At 48.7% G+C, this 20407-nt stretch overlaps 1 protein-coding gene across 1 annotated transcript in view; it reads right to left on the bottom strand.

Moving 5' to 3' along the window:
* LOC127929125 (solute carrier family 15 member 1-like) overlaps positions 1 to 20407 on the bottom strand; it is a gene marked incomplete at its 5' end in the record, with an annotated part of 68990 nt that overhangs the window by 17942 nt on the left and 30641 nt on the right. The window contains 4 exons of the mRNA XM_052516661.1: positions 9168 to 9172; positions 9348 to 9482; positions 9854 to 9973; positions 10824 to 10905. Of these exons, the coding sequence (XP_052372621.1) occupies positions 9168 to 9172; positions 9348 to 9482; positions 9854 to 9973; positions 10824 to 10905 (342 nt within the window). The remainder of the gene's footprint in view (positions 1 to 9167; positions 9173 to 9347; positions 9483 to 9853; positions 9974 to 10823; positions 10906 to 20407) is intronic.

Genomic DNA, 20407 nt, shown 5'->3' with positions numbered 1-20407 from the left:
GTCCTGACCCTAACCACTAACTGGACTGTTGGTAACACTCAGGGTTCAGACCCTAACCACTAACAGGACTGTTGGTAACACTCAGGGTCCTGACCCTAACCACTAACAGGACTGTTGGTAACACTCAGGGTCCTGACCCTAACCACTAACTGGACTGTTGGTAACACTCAGGGTCCTGACCCTAACCACTAACTGGACTGTTGGTAACACTCAGGGTCCTGACCCTAACCACTAACTGGACTGTTGGTAACACTCAGGGTCCTGACCCTAACCACTAACTGGACTGTTGGTAACACTCAGGGTCCTGACCCTAACCACTAACAGGACTGTTGGTAACACTCAGGGTCCTGACCCTAACCACTAACAGGACTGTTGGTAACACTCAGGGTCCTGACCCTAACCACTAACTGGACTGTTGGTAACACTCAGGGTCCTGACCCTAACCACTAACAGGACTGTTGGTAACACTCAGGGTCCTGACCCTAACCACTAACAGGACTGTTGGTAACACTCAGGGTCCTGACCCTAACCACTAACAGGACTGTTGGTAACACTCAGGGTCCTGACCCTAACCACTAACGGGACTGTTGGTAACACTCAGGGTCCTGACCCTAACCACTAACTGGACTGTTGGTAACACTCAGGGTCCTGACCCTGACCACTAACAGGACTGTTGGTAACACTCAGGGTCCTGACCCTAACCACTAACTGGACTGTTGGTAACACTCAGGGTTCAGACCCTAACCACTAACAGGACTGTTGGTAACACTCAGGGTCCTGACCTAACCACTAACGGGACTGTTGGTAACACTCAGGGTCCTGACCCTAACCACTAACAGGACTGTTGGTAACACTCAGGGTCCTGACCCTAACCACTAACAGGATTGTTGGTAACACTCAGGGTCCTGACCCTAACCACTAATGGGACTGTTGGTAACACTCAGGGTCCTGACCCTAACCACTAACGGGACCATTGGTAACACTCAGGTCCTGACCCTAACCACTAACAGGACTGTTGGTAACACTCAGGGTCCTGACCTAACCACTAACAGGACTGTTGGTAACACTCAGGGTCCTGACCCTAACCACTAACTGGACTGTTGGTAACACTCAGGGTTCAGACCCTAACCACTAACAGGACTGTTGGTAACACTCAGGGTCCTGACCCTAACCACTAACTGGACTGTTGGTAACACTCAGGGTCCTGACCCTAACCACTAACAGGACTGTTGGTAACACTCAGGGTCCTGACCCTAACCACTAACAGGACTGTTGGTAACACTCAGGGTCCAGACCTAACCACTAACGGGACTGTTGGTAACACTCAGGGTCCTGACCCTAACCACTAACAGGACTGTTGGTAACACTCAGGGTCCTGACCATAACCACTAACTGGACTGTTGGTAACACTCAGGGTCCTGACCTAACCACTAACAGGACTGTTGTTAACACTCAGGGTCCTGACCCTAACCACTAACAGGATTGTTGGTAACACTCAGGGTCCTGACCCTAACCACTAACAGGACTGTTGGTAACACTCAGGGTCCTGACCCTAACCACTAACGGGACTATTGGTAACACTCAGGGTCCTGACCCTAACCACTAACGGGACTGTTGGTAACACTCAGGGTCCTGACCCTAACCACTAACAGGACTGTTGGTAACACTCAGGGTCCTGACCCTAACCACTAACTGGACTGTTGGTAACACTCAGGTTCAGACCCTAACCACTAACAGGACTGTTGGTAACACTCAGGGTCCTGACCCTAACCACTAACTGGACTGTTGGTAACACTCAGGGTCCTGACCCTAACCACTAACAGGACTGTTGGTAACACTCAGGGTCCTGACACTAACCACTAACAGGACTGTTGGTAACACTCAGGGTCCTGACCCTAACCACTAACTGGACTGTTGGTAACACTCAGGGTTCAGACCCTAACCACTAACAGGACTGTTGGTAACACTCAGGGTCCTGACCCTAACCACTAACAGGACTGTTGGTAACACTCAGGGTCCTGACCCTAACCACTAACAGGACTGTTGGTTACACTCAGGTCCTGACCCTAACCACTAACGGGACTGTTGGTAACACTCAGGTCCTGACCTAACCACTAACAGGACTGTTGGTAACACTCAGGGTCCTGACCCTAACCACTAACGGGACTGTTGGTAACACTCAGGGTTCAGACCCCAACCACTAACTGGACTGTTGGTAACACTCAGGGTCCTGACCCTAACCACTAACTGGACTGTTGGTAACACTCAGGGTCCTGACCCTAACCACTAACTGGACTGTTGGTAACACTCAGGGTCCTGACCCTAACCACTAACAGGACTGTTGGTAACACTCAGGGTCCTGACCCTAACCACTAACAGGACTGTTGGTAACACTCAGGGTCCTGACCCTAACCACTAACAGGACTGTTGGTAACACTCAGGGTCCTGACCCTAACCACTAACTGGACTGTTGGTAACACTCAGGGTCCTGACCCTAACCACTAACAGGACTGTTGGTAACACTCAGGGTTCTGACCCTAACCACTAACAGGACTGTTGGTAACACTCAGGGTCCTGACCCTAACCACTAACTGGACTGTTGGTAACACTCAGGGTCCTGACCCTAACCACTAACAGGACTGTTGGTAACACTCAGGGTCCTGACCCTAACCACTAACAGGACTGTTGGTAACACTCAGGGTCCTGACCCTAACCACTAACGGGACTGTTGGTAACACTCAGGGTCCTGACCCTAACCACTAACGGGACTGTTGGTAACACTCAGGGTCCTGACCCTAACCACTAACAGGACTGTTGGTAACACTCAGGGTCCTGACCCTAACCACTAACGGGACTGTTGGTAACACTCAGGGTCCTGACCCTAACCACTAACGGGACTGTTGGTAACACTCAGGGTTCAGACCCTAACCACTAACGGGACTGTTGGTAACACTCAAGGTCCAGAACCTAACCACTAACAGGACTGTTGGTAACACTCAGGTCCTGACCCTAACCACTAACAGGACTGTTGGTAACACTCAGGGTCCTGACCTAACCACTAACAGGACTGTTGGTAACACTCAGGGTCCTGACCCTAACCACTAACGGGACTGTTGGTAACACTCAGGGTCCTGACCCTAACCACTAACGGGACTGTTGGTAACACTCAGGGTCCTGACCCTAACCACTAACGGGACTGTTGGTAACACTCAGGGTCCTGACCCTAACCACTAACAGGACTGTTGGTAACACTCAGGGTCCTGACCTAACCACTAACTGGACTGTTGGTAACACTCAGGTTCAGACCCTAACCACTAACAGGACTGTTGGTAACACTCAGGGTCCTGACCCTAACCACTAACAGGACTGTTGGTAACACTCAGGTCCTGACCCTAACCACTAACAGGACTGTTGGTAACACTCAGGGTCCTGACCCTAACCACTAACAGGACTGTTGGTAACACTCAGGACCCTAACCACTAACGGACTGTTGGTAACACTCAGGGTCCTGACCCTAACCACTAACAGGACTGTTGGTAACACTCAGGGTCCTGACCCTAACCACTAACAGGACTGTTGGTAACACTCAGGGTTCAGACCCTAACCACTAACTGGACTGTTGGTAACACTCAGGGTCCTGACCCTAACCACTAACGGACTGTTGGTAACACTCAGGTCCTGACCCTAACCACTAACAGGACTGTTGGTAACACTCAGGGTCCTGACCCTAACCACTAACGGGACTGTTGGTAACACTCAGGGTCCTGACCCTAACCACCAACAGGACTGTTGGTAACACTCAGGTCCTGACCCTAACCACTAACAAGACTGTTGGTAACACTCAGGGTCCTGACCCTAACCACTAACAGGACTGTTGGTAACACTCAGGGTCCTGACCCTAACCACTAACGGGACTGTTGGTAAACACTCAGGGTCCTGACCCTAACCACTAACAGGACTGTTGGTAAGACTCAGGGTCCTGACCCTAACCACTAACTGGACTGTTGGTAACACTCAGGGTCCTGACCCTAACCACTAACAGGACTGTTGGTAACACTCAGGGTCCTGACCCTAACCACTAACAGGACTGTTGGTAACACTCAGGGTCCTGACCCTAACCACTAACAGGACTGTTGGTAACACTCAGGGTCCTGACCCTAACCACTAACTGGACTGTTGGTAACACTCAGGGTCCAGACCCTAACCACTAACAAGACTGTTGGTAACACTCAGGTCCTGACCCTAACCACTAACAGGACTGTTGGTAACACACAGGGTTCAGACCCTAACCACTAACAGGACTGTTGGTAACACTCAGGGTCCTGACCCTAACCACTAACGGGACTGTTGGTAACACTCAGGGTCCTGACCCTAACCACTAACAGGACTGTTGGTAACACTCAGGGTCCTGACCCTATCCACTAACGGGACTGTTGGTAACACTCAGGGTCCTGACCCTAACCACTAACAGGACTGTTGGTAACACTCAGGGTCCTGACCCTAACCACTAACAAGACTGTTGGTAACACTCAGGGTCCTGACCCTAACCACTAATGGGACTGTTGGTAACACTCAGGGTCCTGACCCTAACCACTAACAGGACTGTTGGTAACACTCAGGGTCCTGACCCTAACCACTAACAGGACTGTTGGTAACACTCAGGGTCCTGACCTAACCACTAACTGGACTGTTGGTAACACTCAGGGTCCTGACCCTAACCACTAATGGGACTGTTGGTAACACTCAGGTCCTGACCCTAACCACTAACAGACTGTTGGTAACACTCAGGGTCCTGACCCTAACCACGAACAGGACTGTTGGTAAGACTCAGGGTCCTGACCCTAACCACTAACTGGACTGTTGGTAACACTCAGGGTCCTGACCCTAACCACTAACAGGACTGTTGGTAACACACAGGGTCCTGACCGTAATCACTAACTGGACTGTTGGTAACACTCAGGGTCCTGACCCTAACCACTAACTGGACTGTTGGTAACACTCAGGGTCCTGACCCTAACCACTAACGGGACTGTTGGTAACACTCAGGGTTCAGACCCTAACCACTAACAAGACTGTTGGTAACACTCAGGGTCCTGACCCTAACCACTAACTGGACTGTTGGTAACACTCAGGGTCCTGACCCTAACCACTAACAGGACTGTTGGTAACACTCAGGGTCCTGACCCTAACCACTAACAGGACTGTTGGTAACACACAGGGTTCAGACCCTAACCACTAACAGGACTGTTGGTAACACTCAGGGTCCTGACCCTAACCACTAACAGGACTGTTGGTAACACTCAGGGTCCTGACCCTAACCACTAACAGGACTGTTGGTAACACTCAGGGTCCAGACCCTAACCACTAACAGGACTGTTGGTAACACTCAGGGTCCTGACCCTAACCACTAACAGGACTGTTGGTAACACTCAGGGTCCTGACCCTAACCACTAACAAGACTGTTGGTAACACTCAGGGTCCTGACCCTAACCACTAATGGGACTGTTGGTAACACTCAGGGTCCTGACCCTAACCACTAACGGGACTGTTGGTAACACTCAGGGTCCTGACCCTAACCACTAATGGGACTGTTGGTAACACTCAGGGTTCAGACCCTAACCACTAACAGGACTGTTGGTAACACTCAGGGTTCAGACCCTAACCACTAATGGGACTGTTGGTAACACTCAGGGTCCTGACCCTAACCACTAACAGGACTGTTGGTAACACTCAGGGTCCTGACCCTAACCACTAACAGGACTGTTGGTAACACTCAGGGTCCAGACCCTAACCACTAACGGGACTGTTGGTAACACTCAGGGTTCAGACCCTTACCACTAACAAGACTGTTGGTAACACTCAGGGTCCTGACCCTAACCACTAACTGGACTGTTGGTAACACTCAGGGTCCTGACCCTAACCACTAACAGGACTGTTGGTAACACTCAGGGTCCTGACCCTAACCACTAACAGGACTGTTGGTAACACTCAGGGTTCAGACCCTAACCACTAACAGGACTGTTGGTAACACTCAGGTCCTGACCCTAACCACTAACAGGACTGTTGGTAACACTCAGGGTCCTGACCCTAACCACTAACAGGACTGTTGGTAACACTCAGGTTCTGACCCTAACCACTAACAGGACTGTTGGTAACACTCAGGGTTCTGACCCTAACCACTAACAGGACTGTTGGTAACACTCAGGGTTCAGACCCTAACCACTAACAGGACTGTTGGTAACACTCAGGGTTCTGACCCTAACCACTAACAGGACTGTTGGTAACACTCAGGGTTCAGACCTAACCACTAACAGGACTGTTGGTAACACTCAGGGTCCTGACCCTAACCACTAACGGGACTGATGGTAACACTCAGGGTCCTGACCCTGACCACTAACAGGACTGTTGGTAACAACAGGGTCCTGACCTACCACTAACGAATGGTAACATCAGGGTCCTGACCCTAACCACTAACGGGACTGTTGGTAGATCAGGGTCCTGACCCTAACCACTAACGGACTGTTGGTACACTAGACCTAACCACTGGACTGTTGGCAGACACTCAGGGTTCTGACCCCAACCACTAACGGGAGACCCTAACCACTAACAGGACTGTTGGTAACAGACTAACCACTAACAGGACTGTTGGTAACACTCAGGGTCCAGACCAACCACTAACGGGACTGTTGGTAGACTCAGGGTCCTGACCCTAACCACTAACAGGGACTGTTGGTAACACTGGGTTCAGACCCTAACCACTACAACAGGACTGTTGGTAGATCAACCACTGGGAAGGGACTGGACTGGTAACACTCAGGGTCAGACCCTAACCACTAGAATGGTAGATCAAGTTCAGACCAAGACTAATGGGACTGTTGGTAGATCAACAGACCAGATAGACCAAGATATCAACAACAGGGACTAGTTGGTAGATCAACAGACCAAGACTAGGGATGGTAGACTCAGGGTCAGACCAACCACTAGGGATGGTAGATCATGGCGTTCATGCAACAGACCTGACTAGACCTGGTAGAGAACAGACAACTATAGTGGACTGATATCAACAACAGACATAGTGGCTGAAGACTAGAATGGTGGCAGATCATACCACAACAGATATAGTGGCTGAGATCAACCAGACATAGACTAGAATGTGGCAGATAGACTGATATCAACAGACAGATATAATGGCAGATAGACTGATATCAACAACAGATATAGTGGCATCAACAGACCAAGATAGACTAGAATCAACAACAAGATATAATGGCAATAGACTAGAATGGTAGATCAAGTGGCAGATAGACTGACCAGACCAGATAGAATGGTAGATCAACAGACCAAGACTAGAATGGTAGATCAACAACAGACATAAGACTAGAATGGTAGATCAACAGACCAAGACTAGAATGCAGATAGATGATATCAGACAACAGAATGGTAGATCAAAGACTAGAATGGTAGATCAACAACCAAGACTAGAATGGTAGATCAGACCAAGACTAGAATGGTAGATCAACAGACCAAGACGAGAATGGTAGATCAACAGACCAAGACTAGAATGGTAGATCAACAGACCAAGACTAGAATGGTAGATCAAGACTAGAATGGTAGATCAGACCAAGACTAGAATGGTAGATCAACAGACCAAGACTAGAATGGTAGATCAACAGACCAAGACTAGAATGGTAGATCAACAGACCAAGACTAGAATGGTAGATCAACAGACCAAGACTAGAATGGTAGATCAACAGACCAAGACTAGAATGGTAGATCAACAGACCAAGACTAGAATGGTAGATCAACAGACCAAGACTAGAATGGTAGATCAACAGACCAAGACTAGAATGGTAGATCAACAGACCAAGACTAGAATGGTAGATCAACAGACCAAGACTAGAATGGTAGATCAACAGACCAAGACTAGAATGGTAGATCAACTCAGACCAAGACTAGAATGGTAGATCAACAGACCAAGACTAGAATGGTAGATCAACAGACCAAGACTAGAATGGTAGATCAACAGACCAAGACTAGAATGGTAGATCAACAGACCAAGACTAGAATGGTAGATCAACAGACCAAGACTAGAATGGTAGATCAACAGACCAAGACTAGAATGGTAGATCAACAGACCAAGACTAGAATGGTAGATCAACAGACCAAGACTAGAATGGTAGATCAACAGACCAAGATTATAATGGTAGATCAACAGACCAAGACTAGAATGGTAGATCAACAGACCAAGACTAGAATGGTAGATCAACAGACCAAGACTAGAATGGTAGATCAACAGACCAAGATTATAATGGTAGATCAACAGACCAAGACTAGAATGGTAGATCAACAGACCAAGACTAGAATGGTAGATCAACAGACCAAGACTAGAATGGTAGATCAACAGACCAAGACTAGAATGGTAGATCAACAGACCAAGATTATAATGGTAGATCAACAGACCAAGACTAGAATGGTAGATCAACAGACCAAGACTAGAATGGTAGATCAACAGACCAAGACTAGAATGGTAGATCAACAGACCAAGATTATAATGGTAGATCAACAGACCAAGACTAGAATGGTAGATCAACAGACCAAGACTAGAATGGTAGATCAACAGACCAAGACTAGAATGGTAGATCAACAGACCAAGACCAAGACTAGAATGGTAGATCAACAGACCAAGACTAGAATGGTAGATCAGACCAAGACTAGAATGGTAGATCAACAGACCAAGACTAGAATGGTAGATCAACAGACCAAGACTAGAATGGTAGATCAACAGACCAAGACTAGAATGGTAGATCAACAGACCAAGACTATAATGGTAGATCAACAGACCAAGACTAGAATGGTAGATCAACTCAGACCAAGACTAGAATGGTAGATCAACAGACCAAGACTAGAATGGTAGATCAACAGACCAAGACTAGAATGGTAGATCAACAGACCAAGACTAGAATGGTAGATCAACAGACCAAGACTAGAATGGTAGATCAACAGACCAAGACTAGAATGGTAGATCAACAGACCAAGATTATAATGGTAGATCAACAGACCAAGACTAGAATGGTAGATCAACAGACCAAGACTAGAATGGTAGATCAACAGACCAAGATTATAATGGTAGATCAACAGACCAAGATTATAATGGTAGATCAACAGACCAAGACTAGAATGGTAGATCAACAGACCAAGATTATAATGGTAGATCAACAGACCAAGATTATAATGGTAGATCAACAGACCAAGACTAGAATGGTAGATCCTATGACTATGGACCAAGCTTTGTTCTGTAGAGTCATTTCATCAGAAGTTAGGATAAGTAAATATAGTGTGAAACTCACCAAGTTCATATCCAGGGTTGGAGAAACCAGGGCTGTGCGTCGGGTCTGGGACATTAAGGGCAGATCCACTGCCGTGTTCTTGTTGAACACGACTCTGACTGGTTTGTCAAACGTCAAGTAGCCCCCAGTATTCACCTGAAGGAAGCAGGGAGGATCATGGTCATGGAAACAGGGAGGATCATGGTCATGGAAACAGGGAGGATCATGGTCATGGAAACAGGGAGGATCATGGTCATGGAAACAGGGAGGATCATGGTCATGGAAACAGGGAGGATCATGGTCATGGAAACAGGGAGGATCATGGTCATGGAAACAGGGAGGATCATGGTCATGGAAACAGGGAGGATCATGGTCATGGAAACAGGGATCAGGATGTGTCTTCAATGACAGGCAAGAATAGTTTTTGAGCACCACTTGACATGAAAGTAGAGGCTAAATGACTTGCCTGGTGAGCAGGTACAGACACGTCAGGGAGGATCATGACTAGTAGAGGCTAAATGACTTGCCTGGTGAGCAGGTACAGACACGTCAGCTGTCCCATCGATGGTAACAGTCAACGGGGCCTGGTTGAGATTCAGGAACTTGACCTGGCCTGCCACACCTTTAGGCAGCTTGGGAAGGGTTTGCTGCAAGAACAATTAAAACGTGCCCTCTCCCTGTCACTCTCTTCTGCTCTCTCACTGTGTGTGTGGGGAGGTGTGCGTGTGTGGGGGGTGTATGTGTGTGGGGGGCATATGTGTGTGGGGGGGTGTATGTGTGTGGGGGGCATATGTGTGTGGGGGTGTGTATGTGTGGGGGGGTATGTGTGTGGGGGGTGTATGTGTGTGGGGGGTGTATGTGTGTGGGAGGTGTATGTGTGTGGGGGATGTATGTGTGTGGGGGGCATATGTGTGTGGGGGGGTGTATGTGTGTGGGGGTGTGTGTGTGTGTGGGGGGTGTATGTGTGTGGGGGGTGTATGTGTGTGGGGGGGCATATGTGTGTGGGGGCATATGTGTGTGGGGGGGGTGTATGTGTGTGGGGGGGTGTATGTGTGTGGGGGGTATGTGTGTGGGGGGGTATGTGTGTGGGGGTGTATGTGTGTGGGGGGTGTGTGTGTGTGTGGTGGGGGGTATGTGTGGGGGGTGTGTGTGGGGGGGTATGTGTGTGGGGGTGTATGTGTGTGGGGGGTGTGTGTGTGGGGGTGTATGTGGTGGGGGTGTATGTGTGTGGGTGTGTGGGGATGTGTGTGGGGGTGTATGTGTGTGGGGTGTGTGTGGGGGCGTATGTGTGTGGGGGTGTATGTGTGGGGGGTGTGGGTGTATGTGTGTGGGGGGGGTGTATGTTGGTGGGGGGGGTGTGTGTGTGTGTGGGGGGTGTGTGGGGGGTATGTGGGGTGTGGGGGGGTATGTGTGTGGGTGTGTATATGTGTGGGTGTGTATGTGTGTGGGGGGGGTGTGTGTGTGTGGGTGTGTATATATATATATATACATACTCACATCAATCTGTAACTGCAGCAGGGCAGCGGCTACAAAAGCCAACGCAGCAATCAGCATCCCTACTGTCATCCTCTTCAGAGGCCTACACAGACAGACAGACAGACAGACAGACAGACAGACAGACAGACAGACAGACAGACAGACACACAAACACACAAACACACAAACACACAGACACAGTGACTGTGTTAACATGTTTTTGTAGTCATAATGATGCAGAATATGTGTTGTATATCAGCGCAACAACCTAAGGCCCAGTCTGTGTGACTCTGTTCATACAGCAGGTCACACAACAGCGTGAGGCCCAGTCTGTGTGACTCTGTTCATACAGCAGGTCACACAACAACGTGAGGCCCAGTCTGTGTGACTCTGTTCATACAGCAGGTCACACAACAACGTGAGGCCCAGTCTGTGTGACTCTGTTAATACAGCAGGTCACACAACAACGTGAGGCCCAGTCTGTGTGACTCTGTTAATACAGCAGGTCACACAACAACGTGAGGCCCAGTCTGTGTGACTCTGTTAATACAGCAGGTCACACAACAACGTGAGGCCCAGTCTGTGTGACTCTGTTCATACCGCAGGTCACACAACAACGTGAGGCCCAGTCTGTGTGACTCTGTTAATACAGCAGGTCACACAACAACGTGAGGCCCAGTCTGTGTGACTCTGTTAATACAGCAGGTCACACAACAACGTGAGGCCCAGTCTGTGTGACTGTTAATACAGCAGGTCACACAACAACGTGAGGCCCAGTCTGTGTGACTGTTAATACAGCAGGTCACACAACAACGTGAGGCCCAGTCTGTGTGACTCTGTTCAAAAGCAGGTCACACAACAACGTGAGGCCCAGTCTGTGTGACTCTGTTCAAACAGCAGGTCACACAACAACGTGAGGCCCAGTCTGTGTGACTCTGTTCATACCGCAGGTCACACAACAACGTGAGGCCCAGTCTGTGTGACTCTGTTAATACAGCAGGTCACACAACAACGTGAGGCCCAGTCTGTGTGACTCTGTTCATACCGCAGGTCACACAACAACGTGAGGCCCAGTCTGTGTGACTCTGTTCATACAGCAGGTCACACAACAACGTGAGGCCCAGTCTGTGTGACTCTGTTAATACAGCAGGTCACACAACAACGTGAGGCCCAGTCTGTGTGACTCTGTTAATACAGCAGGTCACACAACAACATGAGGCCCAGTCTGTGTGACTCTGTTAATACAGCAGGTCACACAACAACGTGAGGCCCAGTCTGTGTGACTGTTAATACAGCAGGTCACACAACAACGTGAGGCCCAGTCTGTGTGACTGTTAATACAGCAGGTCACACAACAACGTGAGGCCCAGTCTGTGTGACTCTGTTCATACAGCAGGTCACACAACAACGTGAGGCCCAGTCTGTGTGACTCTGTTCATACAGCAGGTCACACAACAACGTGAGGCCCAGTCTGTGTGACTCTGTTCATACCACGCAGGTCACACAACAACGTGAGGCCCAGTCTGTGTGACTCTGTTAATACAGCAGGTCACACAACAACGTGAGCCCAGTCTGTGTGACTCTGTTCATACCGCAGGTCACACAACAACGTGAGGCCCAGTCTGTGTGACTCTGTTCCCTCAGCAGGTCACACAACAACGTCCCAGTCTGTGTGACTCTGTTAATACAGCAGGTCACACAACAACGTGAGGCCCAGTCTGTGTGACTCTGTTAATACAGCAGGTCACACAACAACGTGAGGCCCAGTCTGTGTGACTCTGTTAATACAGCAGGTCACACAAGAACGTGAGGCCCAGTCTGTGTGACTCTGTTCATACAGCAGGTCACACAACAACGTGAGGCCCAGTCTGTGTGACTCTGTTAATACAGCAGGTCACACAACAACGTGAGGCCCAGTCTGTGTGACTCTGTTAATACAGCAGGTCACACAACAACGTGAGGCCCAGTCTGTGTGACTCTGTTAATACAGCAGGTCACACAACAGCGTAAGGCCCAGTCTGTGTGACTCTGTTAATACAGCAGGTCACACAACAACGTGAGGCCCAGTCTGTGTGACTCTGTTAATACAGCAGGTCACACAACAATGTGAGGCCCAGTCTGTGTGACTCTGTTCATACAGCAGGTCACACAACAACGTGAGGCCCAGTCTGTGTGACTCTGTTCATACAGCAGGTCACACAACAACGTGAGGCCCAGTCTGTGTGACTCTGTTAATACAGCAGGTCACACAACAACGTGAGGCCCAGTCTGTGTGACTCTGTTCATACAGCAGGTCACACAACAACGTGAGGCCCAGTCTGTGTGACTCTGTTAATACAGCAGGTCACACAACAACGTGAGGCCCAGTCTGTGTGACTCTGTTAATACAGCAGGTCACACAACAACGTGAGGCCCAGTCTGTGTGACTCTGTTAAAACCGCAGGTCACACAACAACGTGAGGCCCAGTCTGTGTGACTCTGTTCATACAGCAGGTCACACAACAACGTGAGGCCCAGTCTGTGTGACTCTGTTAATACCGCAGGTCACACAACAACGTGAGGCCCAGTCTGTGTGACTCTGTTCATACAGCAGGTCACACAACAACGTGAGGCCCAGTCTGTGTGACTCTGTTAATACAGCAGGTCACACAACAACGTGAGGCCCAGTCTGTGTGACTCTGTTAATACAGCAGGTCACACAACAACGTGAGGCCCAGTCTGTGTAACTCTGTTAATAAAGCAGGTCACACAACAACGTGAGGCCCAGTCTGTGTGACTCTGTTAATACAGCAGGTCACACAACAACGTGAGGCCCAGTCTGTGTGACTCTGTTAATACAGCAGGTCACACAACAACGTGAGGCCCAGTCTGTGTGACTCTGTTAATACAGCAGGTCACACAACAACGTGAGGCCCAGTCTGTGTGACTGTTAATACAGCAGGTCACACAACAACGTGAGGCCCAGTCTGTGTGACTCTGTTAATACAGCAGGTCACACAACAACGTGAGGCCCAGTCTGTGTGACTCTGTTAATACAGCAGGTCACACAACAACGTGAGGCCCAGTCTGTGTGACTCTGTTAATACAGCAGGTCACACAACAACGTGAGGCCCAGTCTGAGTGACTCTGTTCATACCGCAGGTCACACAACAACGTGAGGCCCAGTCTGTGTGACTCTGTTACATCCGCAGGTCACACAACAACGTGAGGTCCAGTCTGTGGACTCTGTTAATACCGCAGGTCACACAACAACGTGAGGCCCAGTCTGTGTGACTCTGTCCCTACAACAGCAGGTCACACAACAACGTGAGGCCCAGTCTGTGTGACTCTGTTCATACTCAGGTCACACAACAACGTGAGGCCCAGTCTGTGTGACTCTGTTAATACAGCAGGTCACACAACAACGTGAGGCCCAGTCTGTGTGACTCTGTTAATACAGCAGGTCACACAACAACGTGAGGCCCAGTCTGTGTGACTGTTAATACAGCAGGTCACACAACAACGTGAGGCCCAGTCTGTGTGACTCTGTTCATACAGCAGGTCACACAACAACGTGAGGCCCAGTCTGTGTGACTCTGTTAATACAGCAGGTCACACAACAACGTGAGGCCCAGTCTGTGTGACTCTGTTCATACAGCAGGTCACACAACAACGTGAGGCCCAGTCTGTGTGACTCTGTTCATACAGCAGGTCACACAACAACGTGAGGCCCAGTCTTTGTGACTCTGATACAGTTTTTTCCAACTGCTGACACCCAACATCTTTTCATGTCACCTCTCACTCAAAGTGCAAAACTACACACCAAATATCTAAACCATAGTGCAAAACTACACACCAAATATCTAAACCATTAGTGCAAAACTACACACCGAATATCTAAACCATAGTGCAAAACTACACACAAAACTACACACCAAATATCTAAACCATTAGTGCAAAACTACACACCAAATATCTAAACCATAGTGCAAAACTACACACCAAATATCTAAACCATTAGTGCAAAACTACACACCGAATATCTAAACCATAGTGCAAAACTACACACCAAATATCTAAACCATTAGTGCAAAACTACACACGAATATCTAAACCATTAGTGCAAAACTACACACAAATATCTAAACCATTAGTGCAAAACTACACACCAAATATCTAAACCATTAGTGCAAAACTACACACCAAATATCTAAACCATTAGTGCAAAACTACACACCGAATATCTAAACCATTAGTGCAAAACTACACACCAAATATCTAAACCATTAGTGCAAAACTACACACCGAATATCTAAACCATTAGTGCAAAACTACACACCAAATATCTAAACCATTAGTGCAAAACTACACACCGAATATCTAAACCATAGTGCAAAACTACACACCGAATATCTAAACCATAGTGCATTCCTCTCTGCCTCCTTCTTTCCACTCCTCTCCTCTTTTGACCTCACCCTCTCACCTTCCCCCCCTACTCACAAGGCAGGCAATACGCTCGACCTCATCTTTACTAGATGCTGTTCTTCCACTAACCTCATTGCAACTCCCCTCCAAGTCTCCGACCACTACCTTGTATCCTTTTCCTCTCGCTCTCATCCAACACTTCCCACACTGCCCCTACTCGGATGGCGCCGTCCCAACCTTCGCTCTCTCTCCCCGCTACTCTCTCCTCTTCCATCCTATCATCTCTTCCCTCTGCTCAAACCTTCTCCAACCTATCTCCTGATTCTGCCTCTCAACCCTCCTCTCCTCCCTTTCTGCATCCTTTGACTCTCTATGTCCCCTATCCTCCAGGCCGGCTCGGGTCCTCCCCTCCCGCCTCCGTGGCTCGACGACTCATTGCGAGCTCACAGAACAGAGCTCCGGGCAGCTGAGCGGAAATGAGGAAAACTCGCCTCCCCTGCGGACCTGGCATCCTTTCACTCCCTCCTCTCTACATTTTCCTCCTCTGTCTCTGCTGCTAAAGCCACTTTCTACCACTCTAAATTCCAAGCATCTGCCTCTAACCCTAGGAAGCTCTTTATAACCTTCTCCTCCCTCCTGAATCCCTCCCCCTCCCCACCCCTCCTCCCTCTCTGCAGATGACTTCGTCAACCATTTTGAAAAGAAGGTCGACGACATCCGATCCTCGTTGCTAAGTCAAACGACACCGCTGGTTCTGCTCACACTGCCCTACCCTGTGCTCTGACCTCTTCTCCCCTCTCTCTCAGATGAAATCTCGCGTCTTGTGACGGCCGGCCGCCCAACAACCTGCCCGCTTGACCCTATCCCCTCCTCTCTTCTTCAGACCATTTCGGAGACCTTCTCCTTACAGCTCACCTCACTCATCCGTCTTCAAGAGAGCGAGAGTTGCACCCCTTCTGAAAAAACCTACTCTCGATCCCTCCGATGTCAACAACTACAGACCAGTATCCCTTCTTTCTTTTCTCTCCAAAACTCTTGAACGTGCCATCCTTTGGCCAGCTCTCCCGCTATCTCAATCAGAATGACCTTCTTGATCCAAATCAGTCAGGTTTCAAGACTAGTCATTCAACTGAGACTGCTCTTCTCTGTATCACGGAGCGCTCCGCACTGCTAAAGCTAACTCTCTCTCCTCTGCTCTCATCCTTCTAGACCTATCGGCTGCCTTCGATACTGTGAACCATCAGATCCTCCTCTCCACCCTCTCCGAGTTGGGCATCTCCGGCGCGGCCCACACTTGGATTGCGTCCTACCTGACAGGTCGCTCCTACCAGGTGGCGTGGCGAGAATCTGTCTCCTCACCACGCGCTCTCACCACTGGTGTCCCCCAGGGCTCTGTTCTAGGCCCTCTCCTATTCTCGCTATACACCAAGTCACTTGGCTCTGTCATATATATATATATGCCATTTAGCAGACGCTTTTATCCAAAGCGACTTACAGTCATGTGTGCATACATTCTACGTATGGGTGGTCCCGGGGATCGAACCCACTACCCTGGCGTTACAAGCGCCATGCTCTACCAACTGAGCTACAGGTCTCTCCTATCATTGCTATGCAGACGACACACAATTAATCTTCTCCTTTCCCCTTCTGATGACCAGGTGGCGAATCGCATCTCTGCATGTCTGGCAGACATATCAGTGTGGATGACGGATCACCACCTCAAGCTGAACCTCGGCAAGACGGAGCTGCTCTTCCTCCCGGGGAAGGACTGCCCGTTCCATGATCTCGCCATCACGGTTGACAACTCCATTGTGTCCTCCTCCCAGAGCGCTAAGAACCTTTGCGTGATCCTGGGGGTAACACCCTGTCGTTCTCAACTAACATCAAGGCGGTGGCCCGTTCCTGTAGGTTCATGCTCTACAACATCCGCAGAGTACGACCCTGCCTCACACAGGAAGCGGCGCAGGTCCTAATCCAGGCACTTGTCATCTCCCGTCTGGATTACTGCAACTCGCTGTTGGCTGGGCTCCCCTGCCTGTGCCATTAAACCCCTACAACTCATCCAGAACGCCGCAGCCCGTCTGGTGTTCAACCTTCCCAAGTTCTCTCACGTCACCCCGCTCCTCCGCTCTCTCCACTGGCTTCCAGTTGAAGCTCGCATCCGCTACAAGACCATGGTGCTTGCCTACGGAGCTGTGAGGGGGAACGGCACCTCAGTACCTCCAGGCTCTGATCAGGCCCTACACCCAAACAAGGGCACTGCGTTCATCCACCTCTGGCCTGCTCGCCTCCCTACCACTGAGGAAGTACAGTTCCCGCTCAGCCCAGTCAAAACTGTTCGCTGCTCTGGCCCCCAATGGTGGAACAAACTCCCTCACGACGCCAGGACAGCGGAGTCAATCACCACCTTCCGGAGACACCTGAAACCCCACCTCTTTATGGAATACCTAGGATAGGATAAAGTAATCCTTCTCACCCCCCCCCCCCTTAAAAGATTTAGATGCACTATTGTAAAGTGGCTGTTCCACTGGATGTCATAAGGTGAATGCACCAATTTGTAAGTCGCTCTGGATAAGAGCGTCTGCTAAATGACTTAAATGTAAATATGTAAATGTAATGTAAATGACTTTGTAGAGGTATGTATGCAACACTACATCCAGTACCTCAGACCATATTTACTCATCTGTATATCCTTTTGTCTGTTACAGAGAGTATTGGAGCTGGATGCCCATGTAATTCACCATGAATTCATTTATGTGGATGAGGTTGGCTTCAAACTCACCAAAACCAGGCGCCGCGGAAGAAATGTAATAGGACAGAGGGCAACTACCAATGTCCCTGGACAGCGTGGGGGTAATATAACTATGGACAGCGTGGGGGTAATATAACTATGGACAGCGTGGGGGTAATATAACTATGGACAGCCTGGGGGTAATATAACTATGGACAGCGTGAGGGTAATATAACTATGGACAGCGTGGGGTAATATAACTATGGACAGCGTGAGGGTAATATAACTATGGCCAGCGTGGGGGTAATATAACTATGGACAGCGTGGGGTAATATAACTATGGACAGCGTGGGGGTAATTGCATTGGTGTTTACAGTGGACTTGTTACCCCTCCATTGGTGTCTACAGTGTACTTGTTACCCCTCCATTGGTGTTTACAGTGTACTTATTACCCCTCCATTGGTGTTTACAGTGTACTTGTTACCCCTCCATTGGTGTTTACAGTGTACTTGTTACCCTCCATTGGTGTTTACAGTGTACTTGTTACCCCTCCATTGGTGTTTACAGTGTACTTGTTACCCCTCCATTGGTGTTTACAGTGTACTTGTTACCCCTCCATTGGTGTTTACAGTGTACTTGTTACCCCTCCATTGGTGTTTACAGTGTACTTGTTACCCCTCCATTGGTGTTTACAGTGTACTTGTTACCCCTCCATTGGTGTTAACAGTGTACTTGTTACTCCTCTCAGCAGATTACTTTCACTGTAGAACATTGTATTGAAATGTAGATATAAGCCTATGAAAGACCACAGAGCTTTAGATTTAGAACAACATTTTGAAGGAGATGTGAGGCATTTTGAAGGAGATGTGAGGCATTTTGTGGGAGATGTGAGGCATTTGAAGGAGATGTGAGGCATTTTGAAGGAGATGTGAGGCATTTTGAAGGAGATGTGAGGCATTTTGAAGGAGATGTGAGGCATTTTGAAGGAGATGTGAGGCATTTTGAAGGAGATGTGAGGCATTTTGAAGGAGATGTGAGGCATTTTGAAGGAGATGTGAGGCATTTTGTGGGAGATGTGAGGCATTTTGAGGAGATGTGAGGCATTTTGTGGGAGATGTGAGGCATTTTGTGGGAGATGTGAGGCATTTTGAGGGAGATGTGAGGCATTTTGAAGGAGATGTGAGGCATTTTGTGGGAGATGAGGCATTTTGTGGGAGATGTGAGGCATTTTGAGGAGATGTGAGGCATTTTGAAGGAGATGTGAGGCATTTTGAAGGAGATGTGAGGCATTTTGAAGGAGATGTGAGGCATTTTGAAGGAGATGTGAGGCATTTTGAAGGAGATGTGAGGCATTTTGAAGGAGATGTGAGGCATTTTGAAGGAGATGTGAGGCATTTTGAAGGAGATGTGAGGCATTTTGAAGGAGATGTGAGGCATTTTGAAGGAGATGTGAGGCATTTTGAAGGAGATGTGAGGCATTTTGTGGGAGATGTGAGGCATTTTGAGGGAGATGTGAGGCATTTTGAAGGAGATGTGAGGCATTTTGAAGGAGATGTGAGGCATTTTGAGGAGATGTGAGGCATTTTGTGGGAGATGTGAGGCATTTTGAAGGAGATGTGAGGCATTTTGAAGGAGATGTGAGGCATTTTGAAGGAGATGTGAGGCATTTTGAAGGAGATGTGAGGCATTTTGAGGGAGATGTGAGGCATTTTGAGGGAGATGTGAGGCATTTTGAAGGAGATGTGAGGCATTTTGAGGGAGATGTGAGGCATTTTGAAGGAGATGTGAGGCATTTTGAAGGAGATGTGAGGCATTTTGAGGGAGATGTGAGGCATTTTGTGGGAGATGTGAGGCATTTTGAAGGAGATGTGAGGCATTTTGAAGGAGATGTGAGGCATTTTGAAGGATATGTGAGGCATTTTGAAGGAGATGTGAGGCATTTTGAAGGAGATGTGAGGCATTTTGAGGAGATGTGAGGCATTTTGAAGGAGATGTGAGGCATTTTGAGGAGATGAGGCATTTTGTGGGAGATGTGAGGCATTTTGAAGGAGATGTGAGGCATTTTGAAGGAGATGTGAGGCATTTTGAAGGAGATGTGAGGCATTTTGAAGGAGATGTGAGGCATTTTGAAGGAGATGTGAGGCATTTTGTGGGAGATGTGAGGCATTTTGAAGGAGATGTGAGGCATTTTGAAGGAGATGTGAGGCATTTTGAAGGAGATGTGAGGCATTTTGTGGAGTTGTGAGGCATTTTGTGGGAGTTGTGAGGCATTTTGTGGGAGATGTGAGGCATTTTGAGGAGATGTGAGGCATTTTGAAGGAGATGTGAGGCATTTTGAAGGAGATGTGAGGCATTTTGAAGGAGATGTGAGGCATTTTGAAGGAGATGTGAGGCATTTTGAAGGAGATGTGAGGCATTTTGAGGGAGATGTGAGGCATTTTGAGGGAGATGTGAGGCATTTTGAGGGAGA

The sequence above is a fragment of the Oncorhynchus keta genome, unplaced genomic scaffold (genome assembly GCF_023373465.1).
Source record: "Oncorhynchus keta strain PuntledgeMale-10-30-2019 unplaced genomic scaffold, Oket_V2 Un_scaffold_5439_pilon_pilon, whole genome shotgun sequence".
NCBI lineage: Eukaryota > Metazoa > Chordata > Actinopteri > Salmoniformes > Salmonidae > Oncorhynchus > Oncorhynchus keta.
The sequence above is the reverse complement of the archived record's forward strand: the minus strand, read 5'-3'. Positions and strand labels throughout refer to the sequence as shown.